The 18,505-nt window shown below is 41.2% G+C and overlaps 1 protein-coding gene across 1 annotated transcript in view; it reads left to right on the top strand.

Moving 5' to 3' along the window:
* The window catches only part of ADCY3 (adenylate cyclase 3), a 2,166,879-nt gene extending 2,149,508 nt beyond the window's left edge, over positions 1 to 17,371 (top strand). Inside the window, exon 20 of the mRNA XM_044062394.1 lies at positions 16,342 to 17,371. Coding sequence (XP_043918329.1) covers positions 16,342 to 16,524 — 183 coding nt within the window. The 3' untranslated portion in view covers positions 16,525 to 17,371. The remainder of the gene's footprint in view (positions 1 to 16,341) is intronic.
* Positions 17,372 to 18,505: the final 1,134 nt, after the last annotated feature.

Genomic DNA, 18,505 nt, shown 5'->3' with positions numbered 1-18,505 from the left:
TCCTTGCCTAGGCCCTGACCATAACGTATCTTGCTGTCAGTTTTGTGCTTTATTTAATCAACGCACTCAAATGTCGGTATATTTTTGCTTCTAAATATTTTGGCTCACACTTTAATTATCCAGAAATGAAATCAGTTAGCAATCCGACTACTGGAATACCTAAAAAATGCAAAGAAAAAGACAGAGACAGGCCGTTGAGGTCCAAAACCGCCAATGATGCTTCTACTAAGCCAGTTGCCAGTTCGCCGGTACTCAGTGAGGTGCTTTCGCAGCCCCTGATACCAGCTACTTCTGAATCGCACGCCTCTACTGAGACCCATTCGGAGTCCGGTATGCTGCGAGATGCTTCAATTATGGAACCCACGGATGTCTCTACCTTGGATGGGTCCGGAGCCGCTGTGCAGGCACCGGCTTCTGAGGGTGTTTTCAGGCCTACAGATTTGTATATTAGACCAACGCCATCTTCAAAACAAAGGCCAAATCTTGACCTATGCCTAAAAAAACGACGCCTGGGCCATGTGTGCAGGCCCCTATGCCTAAAAAACAAATTGTCAAAATGGCTGAAGACTTAATTACTCTAATCAGGGGTAGCCATCCCCCCTTCTAAGAGGCCTAGGCAAGACATTGATTATGAATCTTCTGAACAGGATTCTATTTCTTCAGACTCTTCTAATGAACAGGAATTGTCTATACCTACTTATGAGGACTCTGATGCAGAAGATTCCATTTTTTCTCCTTCTCCCCCTGAGGATTTTTCTTTTGGGGAAACTTTACATACCTAAAGGGAACATTTTCACTGAGAAAGTCAGGATTTCTCTGAATTTAACAAGAGACTTAGGGATTTTCTTATTCTTCCTCAGCATAGGCCTTTGGCTATACCTCCTGTTCTAGACATTGTTGATGTTTTTCAGAATCTAGTATGGCTCCTGATTCTCTGCCTCCGGCTCCTTGTAAGCCAGACAGATACTACAGGATTTCTGACTCCCACAAATTTGTTTTCAAAAATCCTGTTGCAGATCCTGAAACCATTTCTCGGGGTCCCAAGGGCATTAAGGCTTCTACAGCTAAAAATCCTACCCCTTCTGATAGAGATTCCAGGGCGCTGGATAGATGGGGTAAAAAGGTTTACACTTCTGCAACCTTGGCAATCAGGGCTTTAAGCTGTCAATTTCATATGCTAAAATATCAACAGCATATCATGGGGCTGCTTAAACAGAAAATTATGTTAATTTCTGACTGTGTGGAAAACAAAGATTTACAGGATTTATTGCATTCAGCTGAACAAGTTGGAAAACATACTTTGCAATGTGGTTTTGATTCTTTGGAGGCCTCTTGCAGGGCTGCTGTAACTAGGTCTATGCTAAGAAGGCATGCTTGGCTCAAAGAGCAAAATCTGCCTGATCATGTTAAAGCAAAATTGTTGGATGCTCCTTTACAACAGGACCGTCTCTTTGGTAATAAGGCTGAAGAAGTTTTAAAAAAGATGGAAGATAAAGCTAAATCTATGCAAACTGTGAAAGATTTCTTACAGGTGCAACCTCCAAGATTTAGTAGGCACTGGCCTACTAAGAACTGGTCCTTTCCAGTTCCTTCGAGAGCCACTCAAGTCAAACCCAGACATTCCAAAGGTTCCAGGTTTCAGTCACAAGGAACTTTCAGAACAAAACAATAGGGTGCCTCCTCTTCCAAATCTGGAAGCAACAAGACACCTCCCTATGGTAAGCAGTCTCAATGACTTCCCTTTACGCTTACCAAGCACTTACCTTTTAGCCGCCCCTTTGGGGGGAAAACTGGCTCTTCATGCAAGAAACTTGCAATTTATAACCCAGGACAAATGGGTTTTAAATATAGTATCCCAGGGATACAGATTTCATTTCCACACGTTGCCAATTCCAAACAGATGGCCAGACCTGCCCCCAAATCAGTGGGCAGAGGCCCAGAAACAAGTACTTTCCCTCATGAGCATGGGGGCTATTCAATAAGTACCAGAAGAGGAAAAGGGACAAGGTTTCTATTCAAGACTTTTCCTGGTACCTAGAAAAGTCAAATCATGACATCCAATCCTGGACTTATCTACTCTAAACACCATTTTGAGCATTCCAAAATTCAAGATGCTGACTCTTGACCAGTTACTTCCTATGCTAGGCAAAGATGCCTGGTTGGCAACTCTAGATTTAAAAGAGGCTTACCTGCATATCCCAATCAGGGAATCTTGCAGAAGATACCTCCGCTTCAAAGCAGGCTACATGCATTACCAGTTCTCTGCACTGCCCTTTGGCTTATCTACTGCGCCCAGGGTCTTTACAAAGTGCCTGGCTCCAGTAATTGCATTTTGCAGACAGAGAAATATTCAGATATATCCATACCTGGATGATTGTCTAATTCAGGCAGAAAACAAGGACACCCTTCTAAACCATCTGGCATTTGTAAAAAGGATTCTAACTTGTCTAGGGTACACTATAAACGAAAAGAAATCACAACTGGTACCCTCTCAAAAAATTACATTCCTGGGTGCAAGCTTGAATACAACTGCCCAGATGGCTTTCCTTACGCCAGAGAAGCAAATTCATTTGGTGACTTACTTCAAACAGGTGGCCACAAAAACCCTGCTTTCTGCAAGGCAAATACTGCAAGCCTTGGGGTACATGGCCTGCTGCATTCTTCTAATTCCATATGCAAGACTGCATATGAGGAAACTTTAGTGGTACTTAAAAAGTCTATGGAGTCAGCATTGTCACAGCCTGGAAACAATGATTCCTATCATACCTTGCCTGCAACTAGAGTTCCTATGGTGGGCAGAGGCCTGCCACCAAAACAAGGGACTGCCATTCACACCACCCCCTGCCGCCCAAACCCTAACTACAGACGCATCAGACTATACTTGGGGGGCACATCTGGCAGGAAAGTGCATTCGGGGCAAATGGAGCCCATATCAAATGCACCTTCATATCAATCAAACAGAAATGCTAGCTGTACAGAATGCACTGACAGCCTTCAAGGAATACCTTCTTCCAGGACAATTAATGATAAAGACAGACAACACCACGGTTATGTGGTACATAAACAAGCAGGGGGTACACACTCCTACCCCCTTTGCAGACTAGCCATGGCATTGTGGAACACGGCCTTGACCTATCAAGTACAACTACAAACTCAATTCCTACCAGGAAAGCTGAATACTCTGGCAGAAGAACTAAGCAAAACTTTCATGGACCCACACGAATGGAAACTGGAACCACAGATTTTCAACATGTTGTCACACAAATGGGGGAGCCCAGACATAGATCTTTTTGCCTCACCCCAGAACTATTAGTTGGACAAATTTTGCACAAGAACTCATCACAAAAAAGCCTGGAAAGTGGATGCTCTATCCTTCAGCTGGAAAAACCTATCAGTATATGCCTTTCCCCCCTCTGTCTCTGCTCTCCAAAGTCCTACTAAAAGTCAAACAGGACAAACCAAAAATGATTTTGATTGCTCCAGACTGACCTCGCCAACACTGGTACCCACTCCTGCACAATGTATCACACCTTCCACCATGGCACCTGCCTCAGACACCTTACTTACTGTCTCAGCAGAACAACCAAATTCTGCACACTCCGCTCCAAACTTTGAATCTTGCAGCATGGCTAATCAACTAAATCACCCTTGGCATCCCACAGCAAACCAGTGATGGATGTCATTTTGGAGGCAAGAAGGCCTAGTACTAGAAAATCTTATGCTGACAAATGGAAAAGATTCTGTGCCTGGAATCAATCTCAAGGGATAAGCACAGCTATGCCCAACATTCCTCAGATTTTACAATACTTAACTGAGATGCTTCACAAGGGCCTGTCTTTTTCTTCCATAAAATTCCATGCCTCAGCCATTTCAGCTCATTACAACACAGATCCTCCCCTCTTCTCTCATCCTCTGCTAAAGCAGTATCTCAGAGGGGCCAAAAACTTAAGACCACCCAGGAGAGCTCCAACCCCTGCCTGGGATCTCTATTTTGTATTGGAGAAACTCACTCTCCCTCCTTTCGAGCCAGCTGCTACTGCAGACTGAAAATTTCTCTCCTGGAAAACAGCTTTCCTTTTAGCAGTCAATTAAGGATTTCAGAATTACAGGCTCTTATGGCAGTGGAGCCTTTCATCATTCTTCATGCGGACAGGGTATCTCTCAGGACCAATCCATCCTTCATGCCTAAGGTGGTATCCAGTGTGGCTCTTAATCAGACCATTCATTTGCCAACTTTCTTTCCCAATCCACAAAACAGGGGGGAGCAGATTCTGCATTCATTGGATGTACACAGACAACTTAGATTTTACTTAAGCAGAACAAAATCTCAAAGCAAATCTGAACAACTGCTGGTAGCATTTGCTGCAGGGGCAGAGGGAAAGGCTATTTCAAAGCAAACCATTTCCAAATGGATAAGCCATTGTATTCGTTTCTGCTATATGCACCATGGAAAAGCTGTCCCCCAGGGGATCAGATCCCATTCCACCAGGGCTGCATCTACTTCTGCAGCCTTTCTCAGAGGTGTTCCTACCAAGGACATTCTAGAAGCTGCTACCTGGAGCTCAGTGCATACGTTCACCAAACATTACCATTTACCACTTTCTCTAAATCCAGAGCTGGCTTTGCCACTGTTGTCCTGCAGGGCCTTATAGCTGGTCCTAATGCTGTATAATTCCCTCCACCCAACCAGTGCTTTGGGAATCTACCCAAATGCAATGACTGCAACGGTGAAACACGAAGAACATAGTACAGTTGTGTACACTTACCATAAATGTAGATGTTCGAGTGTATTCACTGTTGCAGTCCTGGTTACCCTCCTTCCAGTCCCCTATTTTTCTTTGGCTATACCTCTACTTTCTTTCACTATGCTTAAAAGCCCCTTTGGTGTATTTGCTTTTGGGATTGGAGGTATATTTTTTGTGTTTTTAATTTTATTTGCTCACCATTTGGAGGGCATCTGACATCTGGGGCAAGAAAAACTGATGTAATGGCATCAGCTGCATGTTTTATACCCCTGATGACCTGACGTCATGGAAGAAGGGACAGCAACTGACGCAGGACCCAAGACTTTGTTAATCAGGCCAACTGAGGGCAACCTGCTAGCAGATTACCCAAATGTAATGACTGCAACAGTGAATACACTCGAACATCTACATTTATGGTAAGTGTACACAACTGTATGACTTCCAGAATCTACAAAGATCTGAGGGAAAGCCCTTGTGTATGTATTGTCACAGGTAGATGCTAAATACTGTTAGCTTTCAGCAGTGGGAATTTCACTTGGGATAGAGTCAGATGACAAGAAATTATGTCAGTCTGCAAACTATCCTAGCAGTAATATTTGAGATATTAATTTAAGAAGTCTCTGAGCAAGAGACTGCATTCTGTATTTTGTCTTTGACCTGACAACAACTAGAGAGGATCCGTTCACCACACATGGCTTGCTGTCCTAATTAAGTAGGTGAACTAGGGTACAGTATAATTCTTTTAAATATTGTCACGAATATAGCAAAGCTTAATTTAGATGTTTTTCTTTATTTATTTGAGATTGTTCTGCAATGTTGTTTTAAATATTTCCTGTGATTTTGAACTCTGGTGTTACTGTAAAGGTATTTTTAGTATTGTCTTGTTCATTTATTATTTATTATTAAATATTTAAACCTTTCATTGTGGCTGGTCTGTCTAGACTTATTTAAGCTCTGAGAGTATTTGCATATTTATTTGGTGACACTGTGCTGGCCACTTCTAATAGCCTTGGTCTTGGTCAAACTACCATTTATATTGATAGTAACATTACACAGTAAGAATGGAACCCTTTGTTAAGGGCCTTAAAGTAGCAGATAGAGTTGGCTGGTGGCAGTAATAACTTCCTTATAGTCTGGGCAGAAGGGGGCATAGGTAGTTAACCTGTGCCAGCCTTTCCAAGGTGTGTGTGGATATGTAAATATGTAAAACAACTCTCCAAGAGTGTGTGTGTGTGTGTGTGTGTGTGTGTGTGTGTGTGTGTGTGTGTGTGTGTGTGTGTGTGTGTGTGTGTGGTCAGCTACGTGGACAGCAAAATGAAGCACTGGTTGGGCAGAGAGAGTGCTGAACATCTTGGTTTGGTCACTCAACTGTATAGCTGTGTCAGTGGGGAGTCCTATTGGGGATCTGAAGAAAGAGGGAGAAACCAGCCCCAGACTGACTGTGGTCTGTGTGTGCTCTTAAAGGCAACTGCACTTGAGGCAGAAAGCTGCATCTGGAAATACTGTGTGTGTATCTGTCATCCTCCCAATGTACACCCCCCAATGGTGCTAATGATGAGGATTGAGGCTTCTTGATTACTGGGCCAGTGATGGGACATCACAGTGCTAATCTTTAATGTTAGTGGTGGTCAATGAGTTGTCTCTTAATCACTCTAGTTATTTGCTATTCCTTTTTTCCTTCTCTGCAGTCTGCCACTGAGAAGGTTTCTCACATCTTGGATTTGCATAGACAGCTCAGATATTATTTAGATAAAACTAAAGTTATTCACAAATCTGACCAGCTTTTTGTTTCCTTTCATCCCGTTTTTTGGGTTTAGCTGTTTCAAAGCAGACCATCTCTTCCTGGATTTCTAAAGCCATTTCTTTTTGTTATTCCTTTCATGACATATGTCTTTCCTCATCAGTAAAGGCTCATTCTACCAAAGCTGTTGCTTCCTCTAGTGCTTTTTTCAAGAGGATGATATCAGTTCTATACTTGAGGCTGATACTTGGTCTTCTCTCCATACCTTTACTAAGCATTGTAAGTTGGATGTTATTTCCAGGACTAAAGCTGGCTTTGCCAGGTGTATCCTGCATGGGTTTCTAGAGGGTTCCTCAGTATCATCCTCCTCCCAGGTTTCCTCTTGAGCTTTTATATTCTCCCTTCTGTTATGAATACTGCAACAATGATACGGAAGGACATAGCAGAGCTGTGTAAAATCTTACCATAACAGTAGATGTCCTTCTCTTTACTGTTGCAGTATTCACTCCTCCCTCCAGTACCCTCTGCTCTAGCCTGTTCTTCTTGCCTTCCTGCCGAAGGGGCTTTTCTGTCTTTACTCCTTTTAAATGCACATGTTCTTCTTTGTCCCTAGGGACATTTGGTTCCTTCCATGGCTTTTTTAGTTCTGAGTGTGTGCATTTGTATGTCACCTTTATGCCCTATGCCTTGTGTGGGGAGTGTATGTATGACGTATGGTGCCTGTAAGTACTAAAGACATTGGCATACTGGCCAGATGTTGGGCTACCCTTGGCAGGAGATCCCTTTTGTTATGAATACTGCAACAGAAATAAAAAGGACTTTTACTGTTATGATATGATTTTACACAACTGTACTTTTTGCTGCTTTAGTATAAAAGATGTAGTCAAGTTTTATCTATTTTGGAATAATTTAATGAAAAAACATAGTTTGGCTAAAGAAAGTGTGCTTTAATGCCATTAAGTAACTTACTATATTTCCTTAGTTATTATTTTGCATAAAAAGTGTTCTCCCTATTCTCTCATTCAAGTTGTGCATACTTTGTGTAAGACTGTGGTTGTGCTGCCTCTGTCACTAACCTCTTGGTTCTCTTCCTGCTTCTGTATTAACAAATCTGTATTCCTTTAAGTTAGTTATGCTAACCTAACACATCCCATGTTTGGATGACTCCCACTTCTCAAGGATGAAAACTTCTAGACCACTTAGATGTAGTTGTCTACCAACCTCATGAGGGCCACAGAGAGAGACAGCCAGACAGCCAGTTCTCGTTATATTATGCCCACAAATTAGCATTTGTTTTCTGTGCCTCATTTATTGGAAACAAACATGTACCAAAGTGTCATAACAAGCATGTGCCCACACTTTTGCTTCTGCAGCCTAAGGACCTAAGGCATCTGTCCACAACCACCACCACCCCCACCCCCACCCCTAAACTGTTTTAGAGCTGATCACTGAGGCCACTATATCCACCGATTGTTTTTGTTGTACTGCAGATTGTCCACATGCCCAAACCCCCTCCACTCAGCAAAAGTAAATAACAAGTATCCAGCTGCTTGGTCTACTCTGCCCAGCCAACTACCTGGCAATTAGGCTATTAGAAAAGGCAAATTACTGTTATGGCTTAAAGGAAGTCTTCATGACATCAGGCTGGTCTTACAATTCATTCATTTTAATTTTCTTGAAGTTTCTTGGGTTGAGGCACATCATGGTATCTGTGTACTCTCATGCCACAGGGAGTCATCATCTTGAACACAGATCCCAGTTTCCAGAATTCAAAGGAATAAAACATGGTGATTTTACAGCTCACTTTTGTGAGAATACACCTTTACTCAATAGAGCAGCTAAAGAGAAAAAAAGGGAGTAATGTAGGGAAGCTTACTGTGACGTACACAGCAAAGAAAGTGTTATTTATGTTAGATATTTGATAACCAGGTTAGTGAGCTGATCCATTGATTCTTTTCAGACAAGACAGGAGCCACAGGTACAAAAAATATGACAGCTTGCGGGTTTTTCTCCACCACTGTCTGATGACAATCAGCCCCTTCTTGGGTGAGAGGTGACTGAGAGGGACCATCATTTTTAGACAGTTACCACCAGGGTTTTAATCCCTAACCCCATAGTGCCTAACCAGAAACAAACACACTACAGGGTTCCATGTGCAGCGAGCATTAGCAAGAGTGAATCATTTACCTCTGCAAGTGAAGTAAACCTTTAATAATTCCCTGCTCACCTTCCAGTTCTTCTAATGTAGTGTGTTTTCTAGGCATATACCCCAATATAACCCCCGAAAAGAAAGATAACCCAACAGTGTGATGTCACTCCCTCCCTTCCCCCTGCCCCAACAGGAGCCAGAGCCAGTAATGTAACTCAGGTCACTTGGGGCAATAGTTAAGCTTTTATACCAACAGAGCCAACTAGAACATGACAGCTTAACTGCACTATATATAATAAAAAATAACATCTCTACAATGCAATGTGATCAGGGACAAAGGTGCAAGAAATAATACTAGAGGCACACATTAAATGAATATGTAGCTACCCCTTGATAGCAAGTCATAACACAGGATTTCTGTTGAGCAGCATCACTTGTATTTCATTCCACTACACACACCGTATTAGCTCTTGGTGTGTGTATGTGCATGTGTCAAGTCCCACAATCAAGTGGATTTTTAGATGACAAAGTGTTAAACCTGATAAAGCACTCCTCAACAAACAAGAATACTCAGTACAGGTGCTAACACACACACATATATGTGTGTGTGTCTATATATATATACCCCCTCCACTCAGCAAAAGTAGTAGAAACTAAGAACTCCTTAAAACAGCATACTACAGTGATCCCATGGTGCCAACAAATCAAGGATATGAGCTGTAATTTAAAGGAAATTCAACCATTTGTTTTCAGGATGTTATAATCTGAACTCCTGATCACTGAATGAACATAATAAAACCATCAAGGGTGTCTTCTAACTACATTCAGTACGTGGTCATCTCTGGGCACTTGCTAAGTCCTGCACAAAGAAAGTTTAAACACAATCAAAAATCGTCAGTCCTGTACCTTAATGAAATACAAGATTTCTGTTATACAGAGAGTGATAAAATATAGCTGGAATGTCAGGATCCAAATAAATAAACAAACAGATAAACAACAAACAATTCCTTTACAGTTGAATTGCTACTGCCTTTTACTTATGACATATCAACAGTGTTTCTAAATTGCTTTCCTCTAACAAAGTAGAACCAAGAGATACTTTCTTCAAAGTCTGCAAAAGTCTTGGAACATAACTTACCAGTTAGAGTTTCAAAAATGGAAAAGGATGGAGTTGCCGCATTTTCAGCTAACCCAAAGTGAGAGCCCTAAAGCAAGATATGTTACAGTATGCTCCTACACCTTAAACCAAGTCAGCCAAAGCACTCTTAGTTTATAATCAAAATAAACATTCACTGTCTTATGGTTTTGTTTCTGTTACTCTGTATCATATTAAGAAGCCCTAATTGTAGTATATTTGTATATTTACTACAGGTATATGCAAGGAGGAATACCAACAAAGTGCAGGGAAAGCGTTCTGGTGAAAACTTTGTTTCTGGGTCTGTTGTGGGTGGAACTGTTTCCATTTGGAGCAGAAAATAATAAAAAATTTGCTGATCTGCCTAGAAAGGCAAGCCCTTCACTTTCCTGCCACCAAAAAGATCAGTGCTCTGTGAACTTTCAAGGATCGATAGTCAGCTTGGTTAGGAAAGTTATTTTTCCTCTGGAGTTTGTGTCTTAATGGACTGTCGTGAGACTTAACCGTGCTTTTAAATGGGAGCACAGTTTTCTACCTGTCAGTTTAAACGTTATTAAAAACAGTTTTAAACTATTTTTTCTATTGAAGAATTGTGTTTCTTTTAGTTCTTGGGGTTGTCAGAATGTATTAAAATGCTTTTTACTGTGTTTTTATTGGGGAAAATTGACATTTTAGAACTTTAAAATTTTACCAGCTTGTGCTGTTTGTTTAGACAGTAAAAGAGACACCATTTCTGGCTTGACCATGGAACAAACTACTGGTCTGATGGTTGCTAATTCTTCCAGCCACAAAAAGAAAAAGTTAAGCAAACAGCCTTTGTCATGGCAACAGGCCAGCAATTTGTCTCAGCCTCAAATGGGTAACTCTGCTGTGGCCAAAACTGGTTCCTCAAACCAGTCCTCTTTTACCGTGTAACCCTCTGGTCTAGTACCTACAGCCACTATGGACTGTGGGCTAGCCACATCCTCTGTGACTGTTGGGAGTCCCCTCAGTGGGCGAGAGAGAGATACTTGTGTCTGTCCTGGGAGAGAGAGAGAATGGAAGTCTTTCCTGTTTAGTCAGAATGCGGTGCTGTCCCTGGGGAAGTTGCTGTTGCAATTAACAACCCTGTTAGTCCCATTTTTCCTGTCAAAAAGAAACAGAAAACTAAACGTGTCTGCACCTGCTCAAATTTCCCTGGACAGGAGTAGCTTATTAGGCCTGGATCAGGGTCTGATTCTGCTATTGATTCTTCTTATAAGGTGGTTTCTGGTAAAAGAAAAAAGGGGTGCTTCTTTTCCTGAAGAGATTCAAGGTTATGAATCTGGACAGGAAGATGAAGGGAAAGATGCAGGATTTTCTCCTCAGCCTTTTGACTGAGATTCAGAGGAGAGCATAGTACCTGATTCTACCTGTGAGTGTTTCACTTTCTCTGAAACCAGAATGTGCCAGTTATTTTAGTTGGAGAACGCTGATGTTTCTCAGTCCCTCAGAAAATACTATGAGCTGTTACAAATGCTGTCAGCATTGGAGGATGTGTGTATCATTGTCTGCAATTTCCTTAATAGTCAGCATGTTGTCCCTAAAAAGACAGATATATCGTATAAAGTTCCTTATTCTTTTAAGTGTATATATACTCATTCCAAACCTGACCCAGCAGCTGTAACTGTAGTTAATCCTGCTGTTACCAAAAGTTTAGTTAATTCCAATCCTTCACTTTCTGGCAAGGATGATAAAATAATGTATAAGCATGGGGAGAAGTATATGCTTCTGCAGTTTTGATTTTTTTGATGTTAGTTTATTCTGATTATAAGTGTGAGGGATGATTTGCATGCTGTTTCTTTTGTGAGGAAAAATCTGCTTAAATTGTTTAGTTTCTTCAGTTTCACAACTCATTGTTTGAAGTTTGCATGACTGTATTGATATTTCTTCCAGTGCTATGGCCACTGGTACTGTTTTGAGGAGGTTTGCCTGACTGCATTCTCAGAACCTCCCAAAAGATGTTGAACATAGGATTTTAAGTTTTCCTTTGGATAGAGAATTATTTTTGGACCCCTGCTGTAGAAGTTATCAAGAAATATGATGAGAGGGGTATAGTGATTCAGGGAATTTCTCAGATTTTTCAGCCCTTCTCTTCCAAATTTTCAAAGGGATTCTCTACCCCCTTATCCAGTTTTGGCAAGATACAAAATAGTCTCAGCAAAATGCTAGTAAACAGATGTTTAAGAAGCAATGGCAAAAGGGTTCTAAAATGAAGGTAGAACCCTCCCCAAAACAAAGGACAGTCTAACAAGGCAGTATGACTATTTAAATGACCATGTCTTTCCTTCCCATTCTGGCATTTCCTTTTGTCTTCCACAAAGTCTGAATCTCCATTTCTGTCTTTAGCAATGAGTAGTTTCAGACGAATGGGTACTGAAGATACTCATCAAGGTTGCAGATGGCACTAAAGAAATTCCTCCCTTTCAGGGAAAATTCCTTATCCACCAGACCGGACTCCTCAGTTTACCCCTGTTCTTCAACAAATACTGTCTCCGGGAGTCAGTTCCTCCACCCCAGTTTCGGAAAGGTTTTATTCAAAAATGTTTTAGTGTCAAAGAAAAAAAATGTTTGGAGACCGGATCTGAATTTCTTTCTTAAACCAATTTGTGATAGTGCCCAAGTTCAAATCGCTGCTAATTCACAACCTGTTACCCCTTTTTCTTCATTTAAGTTTTCTTGTAACACTAAATGTAAAAAAATGCTTATCACCACATCCCTATTCATCAGGTTTCAGGCATTTTTTATGGTTTTGTGTGTCTGGATCATATAATCAGTTCTCTGCCTTACCCTTTGGATAGTAAACTACAGTAAGAATTTTCACAACTACACCAAGAGTTTTCACAAAGTATTTAGCTCCAGTTATAATTCATTTTATTCAACAGGGTATCCACATGTTTTCCATATTTAGCCAACTTGCTTATCTTTGCAAAGTCTTAAGGTTCCCAATGTCTCTGTTAATGAGATCCATGATGATGCGCTCCATAGCTTTGCAGACCAAGCTAGTCAGGCTTATAGGGCGGTAGTACACAAAAAAGTAGACAGCACAAACACCCACCAGGGCAGAATAACTGTTGCGGTGGGCCACTCTGTGGGCACATAGCCTGTGGAGAGGCTGAGTTTAAACAGTGTGTTTAGATGAGGGGTTAGTTAATCTTTGAGCTCATGTAGGGCGCAGCCTGGGACACCGTCCAATCCCATTGATGCTGTGTTTTTGGCTTTGGAGAGGGCTGTTTTAACCTGAGTGTCTGTGATTTCAGGGGCACTACATTCTTCTGGTATAGTTATGGGTCCTTTTGGGGGTGAGAGGGGGTGAAGTTTGCACTGAACCTGTCTGCCAGGATATTGGCTATATTGGTCGGTTCAGTGTATTTTGTGCCATTCTGCACTAACTCCAAGCAGATCTCTCCGAGCAGATCTGAATCTGCCACTAGATTCTTGACATAGGTAAAGAATGCCTTGTGGTTATCTTTGGAGTCCATGGCAATTTTTCTTTTGAAGCTAGCCTGGATGATTTTATGAGGGAACATAGTTTCTTGCTGATACTGATCAGGGATGTCTTCCCTTCTTGGGATTTCACTCTTTTTGTACTAGTTTCCTCCTTCTATTGTATAGCTTGTTTATGTCAGGGGTCCACCATACTGGTTTCCTTTTCTTGGAGGAGTGAGTCGTGGTTTTGTTTGGGATAGCATGATCCATGCATTCTTGTAGGTGCCCATAGAGTGCATTAGTAAAGGATTTTGCAGCTTGGACAGCGTTATCCTTTAGCATAGGGGCTTTGAAACTTCCCACCTTGGTCTTAAGTAACGTGAAGTTTGCTTTTGAAAAGTTTTTCACTGTGGTTTCTTTGACCGGGGGTGGTGGCGGAATGTGGATATCCCAAGTGATTAGTTTATGGTCAGATCTAACAAGTGAGGGGTTGACCTCCGGTGTGGAACACCAGTCGCCCATGTTGGTGATGGCCAAGTCCAGTATGTTGACCAGTTGATCCAGACCATTTGAGTTTATAAACTCTAGGAAATATTGGGCAAGGGAGTTTGTACCTGAGTAGTTCTCCCAGTTAATGTTTGGGTAATTGAAATCACCCAATATCAGGGTGTTTGGTAGGACCTTTATGTTTCCCAGTGTTTCCAGGAATGCAGCGTGGGGGTCCTGGGACATGGTGGGTGAGTTGTAGCAAGCTATAATTTGAATAGCAGTTTTGGCCGTTGTTAGTTGCACGTGGATGATCTCTGAAGCATCGTGCTGTGCCACTAACCTGGAGGTGTGGGTATCCTTGATGAATATGGATATTCCCTCGCCTTTTGTATGTTGGTCTGGGTTTTGTGGCTGAAATGTATTGTATGAGCTGTATTTCGGTCTGGGTTTTGTGGCTGAAATGTACGGTATGAGTTGTAGCCTGGTAGTGCTGGGGCACTCTCTGGAGCCTTAAACCAGGTTTCTGTTACTTTCCATATATCAATTTTCTCCATACTAAGGAGTGCCTGCATTTTGAGGTTTAGACTTCTGGCATTGAGTAACATTACCCTCAGGTTTTTACTTGTGCTATTTACGGCGGTGGGTTTGTCTTTTGAGCCTTGCCTAAAAAAGGCACTATGGGGGTGGCAAGAGCCTTGGCCAGTATTCGAAAGCCTACCTTGATCTGGCCAAGACCTTTGATACCATTCCTCACTCAGGAATTATTGATAAACTCACCAAACTAGGCATCATCCCCTGTGTTGTTAGGTGGGTTGCAAACTGGCTCACAGATAGAACCCACAGTGTAATTGTAGCGAACTCCAAGTCAGACTTCTGAGCAGTCACAAGTGGAGTCCCACAGGGATCAGTCCTGGGTCCTCTCCTGTTTGGCATCTACTTCCCAGAAGTCCAGCCCAACATGGAGAGACTCTGGCTGACCAAGTTTCCAGATGACTGCAAGCTGGGAACCATTATTAACTCCCCAAGTAATGCAGACATCCTGCAGAAAGGCCTCACTGAGACCAATGACTGGTGTTGAAACCATGGCCTTAATCTTAATGCCAAATAATGCATCATCATCCCCTTTGGGAAAAACTCAGTTCCCAGTAATTACCACATTGATGGGAGACCACTGAACACTGAAGGTGTTATAAGAGATCTGGGGACACAGGTTAACAGCAACCTCTCCTTCGACCATGACATTGTCACTGTGGTCAGAAAGTCCTTCTATGTGGCACATCTCATTACCAAGGGTTTTAAATGCAAGAAGAAAGAGGTCATATTTTCTCTCTACTCTTCCCTCATTAGACTAATCATAGAGTATAATGCCCCATTTGGCATGTACCTCACTAGACACCTGCAACAGCTGGAGAGGCCAGAAAAGTATCTCACAAAGAGAATCCTAGGCCTTAAACACATGTCCTACATAGACAGACTCAAAAACACCAGCTATTCTCTGTCTCATATCATCTACTAAGAGGTGATCTCTGCTTGACTTACAAAGCCATGTCTGACCCAGCTCTGTTAGAAATGCTACATCTAAAGAAATCCAAATCCTCCACACCACACACTCCAGAGACCTCAACCCCATAACCACAATCAACAGAACATGCCGGAGGGATAGGTTCATAACCCAGAGACTGCCCATGCTTTGGAATAGACTTCCTATACATGTCAAGCACAGCACCTCACTGGCCCTCTTCAAGGAAATAGAAAGTTCACCCTGGGGATCATTCCAGTGGCTGTAATTGATACAGCCACAGCGAACTAATGTCGGGCAGCACAATGCCAGGGCACTTCTATGGGCTAGGCTTGAAAAGGCTCCAGGGCCATTAGCCTAGTACACACCTATGAACCTATGAAAGTATTCATACTTAAAGAAGAAGCATTGGGAGTCAGTGTAAATTTATTTATTTGTATTTGTTTTCCAGTTTTTTAGACTCAGCCTGGGAGTGGTGTACGGTTAAGTGACTTGCTCAGAGTCCCACAGTTAGGCAGTGGTGCCTGTGGGAATCAAACCTTACATCACTGGACCACAGGAAACAGCTTAACAGCCCCCTAATCCTCTAGGCCAACTATTCATTCTTTAAATACCTAACAACAAACTGTGGCTAGGTTTCAGATAGATTCTCTTTGCCTGCACTAACTGTCTGTTGCTGGTGTATTAGCTAGCATGACGAAGAGAATCTCCAGTTCAAAAATGAAGTAAAGTCACACAAACACCTCATTAGCAGCCCACTACTGTGTTCCTAAATCAAATACTGCTGCGTCAGACCTGACTGTGCAGGTGTTCTCCCTTCTATATGCCATAATTCACTACAGGTTATGGTAAACTGTAAAGGGTCTTTTAAAATGTTCTATTTTGTCAGACTACACACAAATGCTGAATGCCCAAATAATGGTGTAGCACCAGGTTATTTGTTTATTGTAAAATCTACTTGTTTTGTCTAGCAAATAAGTTCATGTTGACTTATTTTTTTATTTTTTTTTTTTATGTTTGCTTGCATAACAGATTGTTGGAGTAGACATTTGCATGTGTTCTGTTTTACTTACTTTTCTTTTATTCAGTGCTGATAGCATTGCTTTTTATCTACAGGTGGTTGAAGACACCTATTTAATCCTAAAAGAGTATGGATTTCGTTTTGTGCGACGGGGCCACATCTATGTGAAGGGTAAAGGAGAACTGCTTACCTTCTTCCTTAAAGGACGGGAAAAACAAGGATCTTTCATCAACAGTTCTTCTGTGACTTTGCCACATCAAGTAGTCGATAACTCATGATGCTGCACCCCAAAATTAAATGGACCTAATTGCTCAAGTGCAAAATAGTGTCTTAGTGGGCTAATGCCAAAGAGGAAATCAACAAGCTACAACTGTGTGCCAGGAGAATAATTTTTACAGAGTAAAACAGTTTTCTATGGTAGACCAGAAAAAGTATAGAAAATTTAATAAAGAGAAGATTTTATGTACAGTATATTGAGAAATATATGAGGGCCCCCTCTGACAATATAAAATATACCCAGCCTCTCCCATGGAGTAGCTTGTTGGGTTAGTGAAATGCTGAGTTGACACTTAGCTCATTTGTAAACTTTTGTGATGTTTGGAATAGTAACAGGAAGTGAAGAAGAAAGAAGGCAGGACTTTCCTTGCCCATAGAACCTTTGCTATGGTGGTGCTGCCATACAACAGACCGAAACCAAGGATATGTCATATGTTTTGGGAGATGGCAGTAAGGATTCTTGTCTTTTTTAATCAACGTGAGATTGTCAGAATAGTGGCATCCTTTCCATTCAGCTAGCTCATTCTACAGAATCCACGTTGCATTGAGATTCAAAAGTGCAATATTGCTTTATTTATTCTGATACAATTGCTCTGTGTCTTACACATTTTTTTTTAATTTTATATTTAAATTGTGTGTCGTTATTGTGTACACTGAACAGTTTCCTTTGCTTTATGCACTATGCTGTCATCTTTGCTAATGCTTTCCTTTACAGAAATGTATTTAAAGGCTATAAAGACAAGTGTTGGCATTTTAATGCAGCTTTTCCTAAAGGAGAAGTGTAACAATGCCATCATGATTTCTCAGTCTTCTTCAATAGAACCATCTTGATTTAAGTAACTCTGTCAATTTTTGTCCATTTTTTGAGTTTACTAGTGTAACACAGTTGCATTTTAAACTGCATTTTCAGAACCCACAAGTCCAGCTTCAAACATCTCAGTACTAAACACAACCCATGAAGACATCAAAAAGAAGTGTGTTCTCACATTTCTGTGATTAATTCATTCCATAAAAAGAACAGTTTGCAGATGTACATTCAGTGTTGCCAGTGATTCAGTGTTCATATATACAGGAAAGAGCTTTACAGTGGTTTCTGTCAGTTAGATAATAGTGTGTGTTTATTGGCAGTTGCAATATGTAAGAAATGTATGTAATGTCTGGGCACTTTCTTACAGTAGCTATCTTCAAGTTCTAAGTAGCTAGCTCAAAACTTTTTAAGGTGTACACATTTTATGCATGATATTTCAAAAATGAGACTGTCCTGACCTGTGTTTGTTTTTATGGCCAACCACAGAGATGAGGTGTGTGCTAGGGAATGCTGTTAATTGTAAAAGTCAGTCCTACATTTTTGTGACTGCAACTGGATCACTGATGACCCCTACTTACATATTCCTTAGATGCAAATGCTCTGTAGGTCAGTGGTAGAGCATTTAACTACAGATCAAGAGGTTCCCCAGTTCATATCTAGGGGGTCCCCAGCGGTGTAGCCATTGAAAGAATAGTAGCTGGGTTTTGAACTAGAAATTTAGGTTTAATAGCCTTATTTTAGTCTGGCAGTTAGTACAGAGGATTAAGACCATGATGTGTTAACAAGCTAATTCCTGTAGTCCAGGATCTGATTTCCTCAGTCTCCATTTGCCTAATGTGTGAACCTGAGCAAGTCACTTAATCAGATAGTGCTGCATGGAAACTAAATCTGGGCTAGATACCTCACTGGTCTATTGGACAACATACCAAGTAACTACCTATGATAGTAAGCAAGGCAAAGGGGTAGATTACAGAAGTAATGCAAGTAATGCAAATGTTTTCAGACAGAAAGATGAAATTTAATGATAGTTAAGGACCATTTGGCCTGCTAGTTTGACCGTTTCTCTACTTATCTGATAACCCACAGATTACACTGTCAGTATTTGATCTTCCATAAGAATTTCCTTCTATTTGTCTAATTCATTTGTAAATATCTTCATTGCTTTTTTTATTATT

This window comes from Protopterus annectens, chromosome 2.part1, assembly GCF_019279795.1.
Source record: "Protopterus annectens isolate FY-2018-M chromosome 2.part1, PAN1.0, whole genome shotgun sequence".
Taxonomy (NCBI): domain Eukaryota; kingdom Metazoa; phylum Chordata; order Ceratodontiformes; family Protopteridae; genus Protopterus; species Protopterus annectens.
The sequence above is the reverse complement of the archived record's forward strand: the minus strand, read 5'-3'. Positions and strand labels throughout refer to the sequence as shown.